The 18,744-nt window shown below is 37.1% G+C and overlaps 1 protein-coding gene across 1 annotated transcript in view; it reads left to right on the top strand.

Annotated features, from left to right (window-relative positions):
* The window catches only part of MACO1 (macoilin 1), a 56,394-nt gene that overhangs the window by 16,176 nt on the left and 21,474 nt on the right, over positions 1 to 18,744 (top strand). Inside the window, exons 3-6 of the mRNA XM_081224446.1 lie at positions 414 to 540; positions 4,874 to 4,997; positions 6,541 to 6,719; positions 7,968 to 8,469. Of these exons, the coding sequence (XP_081080572.1) occupies positions 414 to 540; positions 4,874 to 4,997; positions 6,541 to 6,719; positions 7,968 to 8,469 (932 nt within the window). The remainder of the gene's footprint in view (positions 1 to 413; positions 541 to 4,873; positions 4,998 to 6,540; positions 6,720 to 7,967; positions 8,470 to 18,744) is intronic.

Here is an 18,744-nt window from a genome sequence, read left to right as displayed (position 1 = left end):
ACATCAGTGTAATTCTTGCCACAGTTGTGTTTCATCTGTGCTCCAACAGCCTATCCTTTAAGAATGAGTCTCTTTAGTAATATTTTGTGAGTAGAGAGGAGCCTTTTCTGTGTTAAAATTCTGTTTCTTTTAGGTAACCCACCTGTGGAGTCCAAGTAAACTCACTGTGAATCAACCTCAGTTTGTTCTGGTCCAGTTCTTCATGATTTGAGGCCATAAATAGGATTACTCTCTAATGCTAAATTAATGACTACTTTTTATATGGGTGATTTTAAATATTTAAAATTTCCTTTTGTAACTTGTTCTGTAGTTATTGCATAGCAGTTTCAGAGATTTTGTCCAACGTGCTTTTAATAATCTGTTTGAAATTAACATGTTCTAAGATATGTTTTTTATTTTGTTTTTCCCTTTAGGCCTTCTCAGTATTTTTTGTTTGTGTAGCATTCACGTCAAATATAATATGTCTGCTGTTCATCCCCATACAATGGCTTTTTTTTGCTGCTAGTACATATGTGTGGGTTCAGTACGTATGGCACACAGGTAAGTTTTAATGGTTTCTTAGATAGATAGAAATCTTAGATTCAAACTTTTTTAATGTGGTGATTTCCTTGAATAAATTATTTAGAGTTGAGTTTAATGTGAACATTTTTTTTAATCCTTCAGTTTTTTTTTAAACATCTTTATTGGAGTATAATTGCTTTACAGTGTTGTGTTAGTTTCTGCTGTATAACAAAGTGAATCAGCTATATGTATACGTATATCCCCATATCCCCTCCCTCTTGCATCTCCCTCCCACTCTCCCTATCCCACCCCTCTAGGTGGTCACAAAGCACCAAGCTGATCTCCCTGTGCTATGCTGCTGCTTCCCACTTGCTATCTATTTTACATTTGGTAGTGTATAAATGTGGACATTTTAAAGATCCCTTTTCATAATAGATTATAATATACCTTTAAAATGTATTTTTTATTATTGAATCAAAACTTTAAGCCTTTATGATTTGATATTTTGATTGTAGACATTTCAGTTACCAGCTCTCATTATGAAGATATCCATTTTTTAAAAGAAGTTGAAGCAGTTTTTATTTAGGTGGACTTGAAGACAGCCATGTGCCAAATAGGAAAAATGTTCCTTCAGCTTCAGTATTGAAAGGAATGTCAGAAGTCATTTAGTTGAACCCTTATTTGGCATAAGAGTCCCCACAGCATCCCTGGCACATGGTGGTTTAATCTCTGATTGAAAATCTAGTGACAAGGAACTTACTATTGTTGTTTTGGGGCAACTGGAATAGAAAATTCTTCCTCCTACTGAGCCAGAATTTTCCTCCTTACACTTTTGACCCAGCATGTCTTGACTGTCTTGGGACTCACTGATCACTTAGAGGAAATAAAGGGCTTTCCCCAGAAAAACACATGGGAATATACAGAAAAAATTTTTTTTTAATTTTAAAGGGCTTACAGACCATCCCTCTAGTCCAAACATTGGACCCCTGCATTAGAGCCACACTGAATGAGCGTAATCTTCCATCCATGTTCACATTTCTTTAGAGCCTTAAAGACACTGTCATATCCTCTCGTCTTCTTTTCTGTAGACAAAGCATCTCCGATTTCATCAGCTTTTCCTTGTATGTTATTTTAAGCACTTGCACCATTCTGATCTCCCTAGTTCTTAGTGGCTCTCTAAACCAAAATGTACTATTTCAGGTATGTTCTGACTTGAGTGGAGCTACGTAGCCACCTCCCTTCTTAGAGCTATTCTTTTGCTATTACAAACTAAGATGACCTGAGATGTTTTGATAGCTCCAGTCCACTATGAAGCCTGCACATGGGACGCATGGGGATGTGATGATTGGCTCTCAGATTGTCACATTTCTCTGCAAAGCTGCATGAAGCTTGATTCCTAGGCCCAGCTGCAACCTGTAGAATTTTGACCTCTGTTGGAGCATCAACTAATAAAAGCTCTCTGGAGCAACATTCATTCTCTTCTCTAAATGCTATAAGGATGATGTTGTCCCATGGTAGAAGACACAGTTCAGCTCTGTTATTTAAAGTATCCACTTTGAGCATTGTTTTCTCCATCTTTAGCACTCTCTCATATCTGACTGAATTTATAAGCTAGCATGCTGGTTCCTTAGTCTGCTTTCCTCTAGTTAAAGTGATTTTCCCATATACCAGTTTTTACTTGTATTTCCTTGTCCTGGCCCTCAGTTTCGAGTGAGTTGCCATTTATACTTGTCATTCTCTCTAGGTCTCAGCTTCTTCTCTGTCATGTGAGGGTGGAGTAATCTAGACAGTGTTTAAGGGAGCCTTCGAGCTCAGATAATCTGACTCTGATGAACTATAATGATTCCATAAATTACTTTAATAATTTCTTAATAGTTGAGAAAAAACTACTCATATAACTGTAAATAGAACCTACTGGAGTTCAGTGGGTGACCCACAGGGCAGCAATGAAGCTAATGTTATAAATGATATTGGCCTCTCTTTAGCTCTAGGCGCAGAAATGCATGTTGGAATACCTACGTTATGAAGTATGTTTTAATTTGGAATGATTAGTGAACAAACAAAACTAACTTTGTGTTCTTATTAGGCCCAATAAATATGAGTGCAATTTTTATAGCTTGGGATTAATTCCTCTTTCAGTTGTTAAAATTTTAAATTTTTCTTAAGAATATTAGGAATGGTTGATGAAATTATATATTGCCACAGAAGAATGAAAATATTATATCATTAATTTTTTTCCTTGCTATTAAGAGGGAGAAAACAGGATATAAAACTGTATGTACGGGACTACCCTGGAGGTCCAGTGGTTAAGACTCCATGCTTCCACTGCAGAGGACACGGGTTCACTCCCTGATTGGGGAACTAAGAGCCCACGTGCCGCACAGCATGGCCTAAATACATACATACATACATAACAGAAGCCAAAAGAATACCTAAAAAAAACCTGTATATACAACATGACTATTATACTAGTTCAAAAATATTTTCAACGTGGTTTGATTTTATTTATTTTATAGGTGTAGAAATATGGGTAGTTTATCCAAATTTTTCTATTTTTTCTGTAATGTGCTTATTTTGTTTATGATAACTTTAGAAATTAATATAGGGAGTACAGAATATAAATTTTTTAAAATGCATTTTGAAGTGAAATTGAAAATGCATTATCCTAAGGGTTGCAGTTTGTCTTCCTACATTGTGAAAATACCCTTTTTTCAGTACATTAAATCTGTAAGAATGGTTGAGACCATTAGCTGTCTTCACAGAGCTTTGAGTGTCTTCTTACCTTATGGACTAGGTCTGTGGGGATTTAGGTTCTCCCTAGAAGCAGATTCATTGTTATCTCTGTGATTTGGACCCAATTTGTATAAACTCTGGGCCTCACTTTACTCTTCCATAAAATGAAAGTTGGATTAAGTGATCATCTTTCTAGTACCAAGATGCTATAATTTTTCTTGTGTTTCATCCCAAAGAGTCTTAGAAAAAAGCCATTTAGTTCTTCAGGTCACTGAGTTTTCCCTCCAGTTCTGTCTTCTGTAACTTGCTAGCTTTATATGGTCTCAAAGGAGATCTTTCCAGAGTTAGTGGATCTCATGCCTTTGTGGTCTATCTTCATGAAATATCCCATTATTGTCATGTCCTGACATAGATGGACATAGCCTACAGACTTTGATTCTAAAGCCCAGTGAAAATTATCTCATTATTTGAGTTTTATTTATTCTATTGCAAGTTGCTTTTTCCTACAATGAAAATTGTTTGTAACTATAAAAGGAATATGAGCTCGTAGTTAAGAAAAAAAAATTTTTGAGTAATACTTAAATGTCAGAAACATTTCTTAGTGCTGTAACTCATTCTTACTTAAGAATTTGTATCTTTTACATATTTTATGGTAGTACAGATCTTCATCCTTTTGAAAAGCTGCATCATATTTCATTATATAGATTTATCATAATTAAACAGTTCCTGTTGATAGGCATTTAATTCTAAATCCTAATTTTTGCTATTGCGAATAATACATTGAATATTCTTATACATTTTTCCCAGGGCTCTTTTGTATTTCTGTAGGGTAAATTCCTGGAATTGGAATTTCTGGGTCAAAGGTATAAGTATTTTTAATTATACTGCCAAATTGCCTTCTAAGAAAGTTGCCCCAATTTATATTACTGCTGAGTATGAGAAGGAAGCCTTTCACATATCTTCCCTATACTATTACCCATCTTTAAAATTTTTGCTTTATCTGATAGGTTAAAATAATAAAATCTCATTTAAAAAATTTTTATCTCCCTAATCAGTAATGAAGTTGGCATCTTTTCACATGTTTTTTAGCCATCTATATTTTTTCTTTTATGACTTTCAATTTTTTTTTCTTCAGTTGACTTTCTATTGATTTGTAGGAGATCTTTGTATGCTAGGGCTATGACTTCTTTGTTTTACATATATTGTAAATATTTTCTGCCAGAATGCTTGTTTTTATTTTTGTCTATGATTCCAGGCATCTTTTGTCATATAAAAGCTTTCAGTTTGGATTATATTGCTTTTTAATTAGTTCGAAAGTCTTTTTTTTTAATTAATTTATTTGGTTGCTCTGGGTCTTAGTTGCAGCAGGTGGGCTCTTTAGTTGTGGCTCACGGGCTTCTTAGTTGTGGCATGCGAACTCTTAGTTGCAGCATGCATGTGGGATCTAGTTCCCTGACCAGGGATCAAACCGCAGGCCCCCCCTACATTGGGAGCATGGAGTCTTAATCACTGTGCCACCAGGGAAGTCCCGAGTTTGAAAGTCTTAAAGTTACTGTAGTTGAACCAGTCTCCCAAACAACCCATCTGTTATATTAGTTAATGTTTAATTGATGCTTGTCTCTCTGCTGCTTTCCCACAGAAAGGGGAGTGTGTTTGCCCACAGTATCCCTCTGGATACTCTTTGTTTATATTGAAGCAGCAATTAGATTTAAAGATCTCAAAAATTTTCATGTAGACCTTTGTCGTCCATTTGCTGCTCACTGGTGAGTATTATGTGTATTCTTAATCTGTAATCTAATTCAGTGTTTTCAATGTAGAATGGTAATTTCAATTGTAAATTTTTTCTCAGAGATATTACATGAATCCGGAAGATAACATAACATGGTGTGGTAAAGAACATGAGCCCTCTAGTCAGGCAGATGGGTGTTTGAATCCCAACTCTGCCCCCTAACAGCTTTGTTGCCTTTGTCATATCACCCTCTCTAAGCCTGAGTTCTCTTACCTATATGTTGGGAAGCTGTCTCATGGGGTGTCATGGGAAAGATGAAATAAGGTGATATATGTAAAGTGTTTAACTTAATGCCAAGCACATAGGTGTCTGATACATGTTAATCTATTTTTATTGTAATCAGATAATGATTCCAAAAAGTCTTAGTGAAATATATGGCTATTTCATGGAGCGTAAATGAACTTACAGTTTCCTTTGCCTATTTACAAAAGTAAGAGAATATTATTAATAATTTTTTAAGGAATATTATTTTTAACCTTAAACCATGAAACATATTTTAAAATGAGCTTGATTCTTCTTTATATCTATTGCGGAAATAACCACGTAATGTATATTTCTTTTAAATACACCAATTTTTGCTAATATATATGGCAGAAACTTAAACAAATAGGAATCAACAACAAAAAAATAGTTTCCAATATGTTTAAAGTCTTTTCACAAACAAGTGAATTAACTAAACCTGGTCAGTAAAACTTGTCACTTTAAATTTGTGGTGTGATCACATTTAGACTAATTATAATTGTTGTTTTCATGTTAATGAAGCTTAATATGAGTTTCAGCAGTGTTTTCAGAGACTTTGAAATGATATTAGACAGACTGATGAGTTGAATGAAAATATTTCAACTTTTTATCCCAGAGATTAGAGTTGTAAGTACAGGTGGTTTAATTTGTTGGTGCAAACCAATTGTTGGCACTGATAACATCAGATACTTAGTTAAATGATTCTTGAATTTATGTTTGATAGAGTGTTTATGTATGAACTAATTTTCCAGGAATAGCTGGTGACAGTACCCCTCAGGCAGCAAAAAGATTAGTCACCTGAATTTGACCCTGCCTTCTAGTATTAAAAACCAAATGATGTCCCTTTGATTTTTTAACACTTGTAATGTTTACTTATGACCACTCATAAAATCTCTACCCTGTTAGTTCTTAAAAGCATACAGATGCCTAAGTTCTAATCATGCATAAGGCAGTTCAATGTTAATCAAAGACATTAGCCGCTGTATCCAGCAGTCCCTACGGTAACTCCTTGAGTTCATTTGAAGAATGCCAAAGTCTGATGGGCAGCCTCTTACGGTCCAGCAGTCCTGCTGTTCCCTGGGGGTTTGTTCTACGTGCCAGCTGCCTCTGATTTCCACAGCACGCATTACACACTATGTATGTGTTTACTGAATGCTCAACTATCATCATCATCTAGAATTTATTTCTTAATTTCAGTCATAGGTGTCCTCATGTGCTTCATGCACCTGTTGTTTGTTTTTAACTTACAATTACCGGCGGGATTGTCTTCTTTCTAGTATTGGGTACCCTGTGGTGACTTTGGGCTTCGGCTTCAAAAGTTATGTAAGCTACAAAATGCGGTTGAGGAAGCAAAAGGAAGTGCAAAAAGAGAACGAATTTTACATGCAGCTTCTTCAGCAAGCCCTCCCCCCAGAGCAACAAATGCTACAAAAGCAAGAAAAAGAGGCTGAGGAAGGTAGGTCTTTACTCTAAAGCCATTGACTCAATAGGTTAGTCATAATTTTGTCTGTCAGTATTTTTTTTTTTTTTTTTTTTCAGAAAAGTTGCTAGGGCTCTGGAAAATTACCAAGGCTTTTCCTGTTTTCTGGTGTGCCTCTTCAGGGCTGTTGCTTTGTTCGGTCATGAAATACAGAATGTGCGTGATGTTTTCTACCTAGTGTCTGAAGGCCATGTGCTTCTAAATATGTTTATTTTATTATTTTTATATATTTCATTTTTATAGCTTATTTTCTATTTTAATATTTTATTTGTTATAAATATTTTAAAATATTTATTCTCAGTAACAAAATAGTGTATACAACTATGTGTATTTGTAATTGAAGCAAACCAAGAACCAAAGTATAAGCAAGATAGAGATGTAAACATATAGAATTGTTTTATAAGTCAAAATCCTTCTGAATAGAGCAAAGATGGCTAGGTCTCACTTTAAATGGTTTGTATCATGCAACATGGATCTCAGATTGACCTTTTTCTAATACAACCTCTCTCATGAATATATAACCAATTCAATAGATGAATTGATAGCCATACCAGTTTTCTTTGGTTTGAGAAGGTCATGTTTTTAGTTGATATATGACAAAATCTTATTCTCTGGTGTGGTGCAAAATTATCTCTTCAAGTAGACTTTGACAAATTGGAATATGTAGACCTGATACAGAAAATTCTTTGTAAGTGGCCTAGTAAATGATAATAGACTTCTTATTACTTTAATGATAGAGTCCAGACAAAGGATAGATGCCCTGTATCCTAACATCACACCTTTTTGTTTCATTTAATCTCTTTCTTTGCAGTAAAATTATTAAGTTTGTTTAATCGAAGCATCTTTTAAAATGTGACCTTTTAAGAGTATGATGTGCCTGTGTCCTATCACCCCCATGATAGACAAGTTTGATTTGACTGATAAGTGAAGTATGGCTTAATTGTAAAATCCTCATATTATCTTCAAGGCCAAACCATTAATGGCTTGGTGTTTATAAATGATGGCGATTTTCTAAATGTGCAGCTTCTCAAACTTATATGGATTTGCTTCTTGAAGTTAGCATAATGTGGTGTGGTTATTGTTTCTGAATGAGTTTGCAACTTAATATAGTGAGTTTCTGAGTGTAGATGATGCAGTTTATTGAATCAATCCCTTGTGTTTTTTTACAACTAAATATTCCAGTGTGGGTTTTTTTTGCTTGTTGGTTTGTTTTTGGTATTGTAGCAGCCAAAGGATTACCTGATATGGATTCCTCAATCCTCATACACCACAATGGAGGTATCCCAGCCAATAAAAAACTCTCCACAACTTTGCCAGAGATAGAATACCGAGAAAAAGGGAAAGAAAAAGACAAAGATGCCAAAAAACACAACCTTGGAATAAATAACAACAATATTCTACAACCTGTAGACTCTAAAATACAAGAAATTGAGTATATGGAAAACCATATCAATAGTAAAAGATTAAATAATGATCTCGTGGGAAGTACAGAAAATCTCTTGAAAGAGGACTCATGCACTGCTTCCTCAAAAAACTACAAAAATGCCAGTGGAGTTGTGAACTCCTCACCTCGAAGTCACAGCGCCACAAATGGGAGCATTCCTTCCTCATCTAGTAAAAACGAGAAGAAGCAGAAATGCCCTAGCAAGAGCCCAAGTGCACACAAGGACTTAATGGAAAACTGTATTCCTAATAACCAGCTAAGCAAACCAGATGCACTGGTAAGGTAAGTGTGTGTGCTGTGACCTTACCAATGCTTTCCATAAACTTGACTTAGGTCTTGAAAAACACACTTCCAAGTATGCCTGTAGGAATTGTTTGTGATCAGATACTGTGACAATTAACTTGGTGGTGTTTGACATTCAGCGTTTATTTCGCATGGGTTTGTTGGTCACCTGTGCCGTTGTCCAGAAGCATTGACTCCAGCCCTTTCCAGTGCTCTGAGTGGTGACAGTGATTACTTTCCACATTTGACAAATTTACATGTAACTTGATTCTTCTCATGGTTTTGAGAAGCACATCTTTAGTCCTTGACCTTTTCTTTTTGCGTATTCAAAGTTCTTGTGGCATAGACACAAAAAGAAGAGTGTGTGTCCTGTTCGTGCAAATCTTTGTCAGACAGATAGAAAAATGAGGGTGGGGGTGGAGAAAGTTGTCCTTTACCACTTTGGACTTGTTCTTGATTGTCCACTTAAAATATGAATTATCCCCCAAATAATTCTGGGAAAGTTAGGCTTGAAAAATAATCTCTTTCTAAAAATTCCGTAGGTAAATACAGTTGATCCTTGAACAACGTGGGTTTGAACTGCATGGGACCACTTATATGTGTTTATTTTTCAGTAGTAAATACTACAGCACTACATAGTCCTTGGTTGGTTGAATTTGCGGCTGTGGAAGAACCGTGGATATAGAGGGCCAACTGTAAATTACACTGGGATTGACCCCCACATTGTTCAAGGGTCAACTGCACAGTGTTAGACATGGATTTTAATCAGAAATGTTCCTTTTCCCATCTTTAAGTTAAAGAGTAACGTTGTATTACCTTGACTGGCTCAGACTTAATTTTGCTGTATTTTATGTATTTTATAAAATATACATGTTCATCTTACTTCATATCTTTTTTCCATTTGGAAACTGAGATCTGACTTGGAGCTTTTTTATTTTTATTTTTTCTCCTCATTTTTTATTTTTTAAAATTGAAATATAGTTGATTTACAGTGTTGTGTTACTTTTTGGTGTACAGCAAAGTGATTTAGTTATACATATATATCTATATTCTTTTTCATATTCTTATCCATTATGGTTTATTACAGGATATTGAATATAGTCCCCAGTGCTATACAGTAGGACCTTATTGTTTCTTTTATATATAGTAGGTTGTATCTGCTAATCCCGAACTCCCAATTTATCCCTCCTCACCCCCTTTCCCCTTTGGTAACCATAAGTTTGTTTTCTATGTCTGTGTGTCTCTTTCTGTTTTGTAAATAAGTTCATTTGTATCATATTTTCGATTCCACATATAAGTGATACCATATGGTATTTGTCTTTCTCTGGCTTACTTCACTTAGTATAATAATCTCTAGGTCCATCCGTGTTGCTGTAAATGTCATTATTTCAAGGAGCTTTTTAAAAATACATAACTCAAGAGGGCACTTGTAACTCCTTCCCTCCACTAAGTTATCTTTATTCCTCTTCCTTTGGCTTGCTTCAGAGCAGGCAATTTATGAGGGAAGGTATTTCTAGTGTTATGAATTATATGAACTAGATTATTAATTTGTTTTAGTTTTCTTATTGGCAGCTAGATGAAGGGAAGTACATGTGGGTTCTGCTGCTGAAGTCGCTAGAGGTTTCAGAGCCCTCTGCCACTTCTGGAAGCATACATGCTGTTGCTGATGCCAGGCTGGCATCCACATCTGTTTGTTTTGACATTCTGCCCCATCATACCCTACAGAGAAAACACTCAGCAGAGAACTCTCTTCCATTTGCCCATGGGAGAAAGACCAATTAGTTGACCTATGTCAAAAGGAATATCCCACACATTTACTATATGCTATAAATGAAACATCTGCCACCATCTTTTTAACATCCTTTCTCCTACACAATTTTAATTATAGCAGTCAAGTCAAAACAGTTTTCCTCTGTAGGGTGTTGCAGAGAGAGAGCAGTCAAGGCTCAGTCTTGTGATACCACCTCACTTGGGCCCCACTTGTCATGTTGGTTGACTCTACTACCTGATCTGCCCTTAGTAAAGAATTTCAAGGTCTCAGATGGCCCATTTTCCAGTTGTGGGTCCAGTGCTCCTGTGCCTGCTCCTGGGGTATATACCTCTTCTTGTGGTCACTAATGTGTCCTCTGATGTGCCTTGATCTGAAGGGCCCCAGAATATTACTCTGCTTTAGGCAATACCTGCTGTCAAATACCTAAATATAAAATGTTATATTTAAATAGTTTTATAAGCTTCCATAGGATTATTTTCAACTTTTACTATAATATTATAAAAAATAAAGAGATGATATAAATATCCAACAATAGGGGAGAAATTTAAATAATTATGGTCCATATATTCCATAGATTTTTAATACAGAAATTACAAAATCATATTTTTGAGCCATATTAAATAATATAGGGAAGTGCTTATGACATAATATTTCATGAAGAAAGTAGAAAGCAATCTTATTAAAAACATTTTGTTTTTCTAATACACACAGAGAAAGGATTTGAAGGGTTTGATTTCTTCTTCCTTGACTTCATGTATGTTTTGATGAATATTAATAAGACTGTAACGGATCCAAACCTGACATGTTTGAGCTGTTAGCCATAGAGTGGATTTGTTATCTTCAGATGGAAAGGGCTGGGCTCAGTGGTCTCTAAGGCTCCTGATGCAAACGTACATGGGCTGACAGTATGTACGTGAGTCCTTTGCTCCTGCAGGTACACCCAAGGCTGTGTATAGGTCCAGGCTGGCTGTAAGGATAATACTGATCATCCCTTTTATAAAGCTTTTTTTAAAAATCATTTGAAAACCAGTACTGTAGTATTAATAGTAAATTAATTGCAGCACATGCTGTATAGCTATGTCTTTCTCAATATCATGGTTGAAAACTACTATATTTGAGGAACCAATTCATTGATTTTGGGGGGAATATTCATTAGTACACCACCTTCAAAGAATTCTTGGAGATCGGTGTGGCTGTCAAAATAAGGTTCGATGGTCGTTCCCTGTGAAGGAGCAAGCAGTCCTTCAGGTCTTTTCACCATCTCTCCAAGCTCCAAGGATGTTCTCTAGTGTGCTGTACACCACAGGCTGGCAGACCACTGCACACAGGCCAAAGCTGGCCCACTGCCTGTTTTTGTAAAAAAAAAAGTTTTATTGGAACATAGCCACGCTCATTCATTTACATAGCGTCTATGGCTGCTTTATTGTGGCAGAGTTGAGTAACTGCAACAGAGACTCTATGGCCTACTAAGCCAAAGATGTTTACTCCTAGCCCATAACAGAAAAAGTATGCTGATATATGTGCCACATCTTCTTTATCCATTCATCTGTTGATGGACACTTAGATTGCTTCCATCTCCTGGCTATTGAAAATAGAGCTGCAATGAACATTTTGGTACATGACTCTTTTTGAATTATGGTTTTCTCAGGGTATATGCCCAGTAGTGGGATTGCTGGGTCGTATGGTAGTTCTATTTGTAGTTTTGGAATATTACTCAGCCATAAAAAGAAACAAAATTGAGTTATTTGTAGTGAGGTGGATGGACCTAGAGTCTGTCCTACAGAGTGAAGTAAGTCAGAAAGAGAAAAACAAATGCTGTACGCTAGCACATATATATGGAATCTAAGAAAAAAAAAAAAAGGTCATGAAGAACCTAGGGGTAAGATGTGAATAAAGACACAGACCTACTAGAGAATGGACTTGAAGATATGGGGAGGGGGAAGGGTAAGCTGTGACAAAGTGAGAGAGTGGCATGGACATATATACACTACCAAACATAAAATAGATAAGCTAGTGGGAAGCAGCTGCATAGCACAGGGAGATCAGCTAGGTGCTTTGTGACCACCTAGAGGGGTGGGATAGGGAGGGTGGGAGGGAGGGAGACGCAAGAGGGAAGAGATATGGGAACATATGTATATGTATAACTGATTCACTTTGTTATAAAGCAGAAACTAACACACCATTGTAAAACAATTATACTCCAATAAAGATGTTAAAAAAAAAAAGTATGCTGATAGATCCACTAAGGTGGGGGAAGGTGGGGAACTTGGCAGTAAGTGTTGCCTGTAGGCTCCTTCCCAGGAAAAGTTTGGGAACTTGCTAAAGCCACTCCAAAGTCTTCTTTTGGTTTAAGAAATACATATCTTACAAAATGACCCAATTTCTGCCAGCTTGATTTCTGAATTCTTTACCCAAGTTATTTAGAAACAGACTTATAATATTGGTAGCCAAAAAATATTTTTAATTCTGACGTGGAAAAAACTTTTAGACATAAACAAAAAAGCAATGAGAAAGATCAGTTATTTTAAGTACATGCTGGGTTAGAAAGGAATCCTGTAAATTAGAGTGAGGTTTGCTCAATTTTTTTCTTCGTGGTCAATTTTAGAATATTTTAAGTGTGAAAAAATTATAGAAAATTTAGGTGGAAAAAGGAGGAAATACATGACATAAATCACTGTTAAATTTTTGTTGTATTTTCTTCAACTAAATTTATGTAGTTGTGGCCATAGTGTTTGTGTAGTTTTTTTTTATTAATTTTTATTGGAGTATAGTTGCTTTATCGTGTTGTGTTAGTTTCTGCTGTACAGCAAAGTGAATCAGTTATATGTATACATATATCCCTCTTTTAGATTGCCTTCCCATTTAGGTCATCACAGAGCATTGAATAGAGTTCCCTGTGCTGTACAGTAGGTTCTCATTAGTTGTCTTTTTTATACATAGTAATGTATATATGTCAATCCCAATCTCCCAATTCATCCCACCCCCTCCTTCCCCCATTGGTATCCATAAGTTTGTTCGCTATGTTTGTGTAGTTTTTGTGTCCTGCTTTTTTCACCTAAATTATATTGAAATCATTTTCCCAATTTAGCCTAACACTGGTTTTCACTTGATGTGGAATATTCCATGGCAGGTCTGTGTGATCATTCAGTGGTCACTCTAAGATCCGGCAGGTCAGGCTGCGACACCTGAGCTGCTTTCCTGTAGTTTCAGGGCCTGCAAGCAGAAGAGCCAACACTTTTGTTTGTACTTGGCACAAAGCTCCCTCTCAAATACAGCCCAAGACTGTGGGGTTTCTTGTTGGGGTTTGTTACTTGTTTGAATTTCCTGGTTAAGGGAGAGAATTTAAAACTGAGTACAAAATGTAAAGTGATCCATATTCTGTAGAAATGTGGAAGCAAAAGTCTCTTCTTGGTTTATTTCCATCCCGCCTTTTCTTTCTTCGTTTTTTGTGTTCAAGACAGAAGATTAACCTTTCTTGTTTCTAGTGCTTATTCTTAATAAGATATCAACTCTTTAACGTAGTTGAATAGTGTTTGGTGTGAAGAGTCAGGAAGGAAAAGTATCCACAGTTTGCCTAGTAGAGATGCATTTTACAGAACTAAGTAGAATTTAGAATGATGGTTTTTGGTTTTTTTGGAACTGCAAGAGATCTAAGAGACAGTTAGACCAGCCTCCCCAACCCTGTCTTCTTAGCAGAGAAGTAAACAAGCCCTACAAGAGTAAATGGCTAGTCCAAGTAACCCAGCTAGAGTGGTAGTTACCAGGACCGGAACCGAAATTTCTTGGCTTCTGCCTTTGCTGTTATACCATGCTGCTTAAAAAAAAAAAAAAAAAAGTTTTACCAACCTGCTTTATTTTTGTTTTTTAAAAAACTATTGTTTTTGTTTTTGTTTTAAATGCACATACAGCTAAAGCTGACATAAGGATTGGGACCAGAGCTAAATTTTATGCTCTCATGGCTAAAATCTATAGAAGAAATGCTTAGAATTTCAGAATTCATTTAATTTTACATTTTTCTAGAGATATGCTCTTTTAAGTGTTTTAAAAATTCTTGCTCTTGCCAAAGACACAGGCGTGTACTTATTTCTGAACAGAAGGGGGCCATCCACTCGTACCCTTGAAAGCTTACAGGGTCTCTGAGAATTCAGTTCTGGTTAGGGCTACGTGGGAGTTAGTCTGGTTCAGATAGCCTAGAGCCACCCAGCAGGAAATTTGCCCTTTAGGAATAAATCTGGGGTAGGCCTAGCTTGACAGCAGCAGACCGAAGAGCCTTGAATTGGAAAATTTAGGATTGGGGATGTAACCATCAGCTTACCCTGAGGAAAGGCCACCAGTGACTGCTTTGAAGGCCTGAGGTGCTGGGGTGTGGGCGTGGCCATGGTGGTAAGTTCTGAGGGTGAGGGTGGGGGTGGGTTTTCTTCAGGGGAAAGTGGAAATCTGGGATATGTTTTCATATGTTGAAAAGTCACTCTTTTTTCCTCTCTAAATTCATTTGGTTATTTTAAGCGCACCAAAATGTTATTACTTATAAGTTAGTTTGTTCATACAGTTCTGCTTATTTGGAGACTTGAGAGCCTTGGGAGAAAAGGAGAAAACGTGTATCAGGATTTTTCCAGTAGTCACTAAGCAAGTGTGATAGCCCTGACTCAGAGGGGAGGGAGGAGGAGAGGAGGGATGGAGAAGCACTTTAAGACATTTTAACTCATTCACTGATACTGAGGAGTGTTTAACTTACACTCATACCCAGGAACTAACTTATATTACTAGATCTGGGTCTTAGGGAAATATTTTGGGATTATATAGATTAATGACAACATACTTTATAAATAGTGTTCTGATCCATCCGTGAGTATATTGATTGTGTTTTTAGTAGCTGTGATATGAGTATTTGTGACTCATCTTTTTCTAGGTTAAGCTGGTAGGTGAGCAAAATGTCGCTGGTCTTCATTCCACTTTCTAGCCCATATAAGCCTTGTGTTTATGTTTTATGATTTTATGTTTTTCTTAAGGGGGACGAAGATAGCAAAAGCTAACAACAGCCATCTTTCTTCTTTGACAGGATTTGCTGGTGCCACAGATTGCTCAGGTGGTTTGACTAGCAGTTCTCAGTCTTTGTACTTCTGAATTTAATCTTGTCTCCAGACAGCAGCATTTGAGATTGTCGTGTAACCTCTGCTGTATAGAAGGCTCCTTGGTGTGGTCTCGCTGTTGGGGGAAAAACAACAGACAGTTTACACTACTTCCGATTTTTCATTTCCCACATTTTAAGGTGTCTACACACAATTAAAAATTATGTATCCATTGAAAGGAAATGGCCATATTTTTAGATACTGATTTTTAATAATCAGTGGGTTCAGTATGATTTTGGTGTGGATAGCTGTGCAAAAGAGCAAAGTAAAGAGAATCCAAAAAGCCCCTGTTTTGTCATCTTAGAGATTGTAGGCACAAAGCGAGGGTAGAATCCAAAGTTGAGACCTGACTATGGGAAAGAAACAAGACAGAGCAGTCAATTCCAGAGGAAGAGCCCACGAGCATTCCCTGAGACAGGTACTCCAGGGGGAGGTGGCCTTTTATGGACCTTTCCAGCCCTCTCCCAAGTCCCTAAAGAGTCCTACCTGGGAATTCACAGTAGTTTAAGTGGGGAAGGTTACAAAGGAGTCTCTTGAAAGGTGGAAACTCATCTTAAAAGAAGGTAATGGAAACACCCCAAGATTGATTGTTAAAGGGGCGGAAATAGCAAAACAGATCATATGGTATGAACCATTAACAAAATATGGTTAGGTATCATTCTTATATACACAGAAAATTATTTGAAATAGTATACACCAAATGGTCAATCGTAGCTGATTATAGGAGATGTTTACTTTCTACATTGTCTATTTCTACATACTTTGAATTTCTACACGGGCTTATTATGCCCATAAAAGAATGTAAGCTAGGCGAGGGCAGGGACCTCCTTTTTTCTTGTCTGCCACAGTACACAGTGATTGCCACAGGGTAGATGCTCAGTAAATACTTGTTGAATGAATATTACCTTTGTGCAAGGAAAATACTAGATGGGGGCAGGGGGAGGAAAGATGCAGTGCAGTGCAACTCAAAGGCTTTTGAAGGTGGAAAACCTAAATATTACATTAAACCAGGCCAAGGACCTGCCATCCAGTGTCAAACTATTTGTTGTTCTTGAGTAAGTTGTTACTGATTTTATTTCTAAAACATAGAAGGACTTTCCACTCTAAGCCCTTTTCCTTGGTATTTCCCAGGAAGTTTTAAAATTAAGTACTCTGTCAGGACTTTTTTCCAGGCTGTGAGGAGGTTTAAGAATTTCTGGAAGTTACAAGGGCAAGGGGAGAAAACTCCAAGGGACTTTTGAAAAAGCCATTTGCTCTGCCAGTGGGTTGGTTGTTCCTCAGGGCCAAGGAATCTAGGCATAAGCCACATGTCAGCCAAGAACTCGGAGAAAATCTTAGTTTGCCTTGTCTTATTCATCTTTCCTGGTGGGTCTTGCCTTCTCTCTTCCCCCTTAGCTCTAGCCATTCTCTTTGTCTTTGTGGTAGCTGGAGAGAGAGCTTAGATCCCATGTTTCCAAACTTCCCTCCAAGGAAATCCCCCTGGTTAGAAAATACGTTGACTGCTTGTTTGTCATCTCTGGTGCCAGAGAGAAAATGGTATATTTGTTTATTTTCTTTTGCATTTAAATATATTTTGCTATGTGTCAGGAATAGTTTGTGGAAGAAAATCTGACCTTGGGAGACAGTGATTGGGGTTTGGGGCTTTACCCTGGCTGCTTTCCCTACGTGTGCTACCTGTCACCTGCCTTGACAATCATCTGTGCTGCACAGTGACTTGCCTGACACCCTCCTCGTGAGTGGTGGCTGCCAAAGTAGGCCTTTCCGCTTCCACAGGTGCATTTGACCATTTATTTGTAACAGTATCATTTCTAGCTGAGAGGTAAAATTTAGTAAAAATGCATGACATTTCAGAAAGAATTAGATTAAATATGTTGGATATAGCTGCAACTAAATTTTTTGGAAATTATTAAGTGAAAATAAACTATTTGGAAATTATTAAGTGAAAAAAAAGTAGTAGAGCCATATTTCTATTTATTAGTAAGTTCAGTGTCTCTGTGGAAACATGTTTTTGATTTATATTAGTCTAGCATTGTTTCTGAGCAGATATACATTGTTGGACCTGATTTATTTTCATTTTCTGCCATGCTCATATTTAAGGTACCTGTAGTTTTTATTTGGTTAGATTTGTTTATTATATTAATTCATAATATAGTTTGAATTTATTTTAACCATTATAGTGATTTAAAACTATAATATTCTGGGATATAAATGTGGTAATAGAAGCATGATAATTTTATACTTAAGCAGGCCTGTTTTGTGACTTGAAAACCAGGCAGCACTTTAGAAGCTAGGCATTAATGAATTTAAGCCAGCAGTTTACTTAATGTCTGCATATCCAGGTGATCAAAAAAGATCATAATCTATGTTGTATGGATAAATTATGAAATAACACAAATTATTTGGTGGGGGGAATCCACATTAGAAACATTTTTATGTTGAGTACTGAGAGTTTATTCTAACAAGAGGGATTTCTGATTAGCCAGCTAGGAAGTTTCCTCCCTAGAATTCAGAAGGAACTACTGTCAAATGTTGTGTTAAATTCTGAGTCAGTACCCCTGCTGGCACATAACGAACTGAGATTTCCAGCTAAGGGAATTAGGGGTGGATTCCCTGAAGGGGCGGAACTCCAAGGAAAAGGAACTGTATTCTTTAAATGTTACTCATGCTATCATTTAGAAACTGGCTATTTGAGTACTTGGACTGCCAGTGTGGGTATACTTCAGTCTGTGCAAATCTCTCTGGGATCTCTTAGACCTCTTTTCTAGTCAGCTGGGCCTCTCAGAATTAAAGCAAGTTTTAGTTTCTTTTTTATGGAAAGAATGACAACTCCTCTCTCTTGTAAGGTCCGTTTCACCTTTCTTGGTAGAGTGTTGTAACAGATTTGAAACAGAAACAGTATAATGAACTGGAAAGGACCACTGCCCTTACTGTCCCCCTGGCTCTAGAGAGGGTGTTGCGGACTCGGGCAAGTACAGGAGCGAGGCAGGGCACAGGCGTGAGCAGGGGGCCGGGGTTGGCATCGTTTGTACTCAGTACTGCACCCGGCACGTGGGAGTTGGGAAGCGCCATGCCCTTCCAGACAGCCCAGCCAGGTGTTGCTGTGGGGTTGCAGGCCCAGTGTTGCTAACTCTTCTGATATTCAGAGGACATGCCGAAATAGGTGTCTTTATGTGAAATCTCACGGTTCCGCAACATTTATACTTACATCCTGTGGAGGAGAGTGAAACAAAACATGTTCATGGGCCGGATTGGCTCACCAGTCTGTAACCTCTGCACCTGACCCTTCCTGTTATTCTTGTGTTTTGTTCCATCCCCCACTGACCCCACCAGTCAAAAACTGGACTCCTGCAGGAAGGACTTGTAGTTAGGGGCAAT

This window comes from Mesoplodon bidens, assembly GCF_964165515.1.
Source record: "Mesoplodon bidens genome assembly, chromosome: 2".
Classification (NCBI taxonomy): Eukaryota; Metazoa; Chordata; class Mammalia; order Artiodactyla; family Ziphiidae; genus Mesoplodon; species Mesoplodon bidens.
This window is presented reverse-complemented; position numbering and strand designations above follow the sequence as displayed.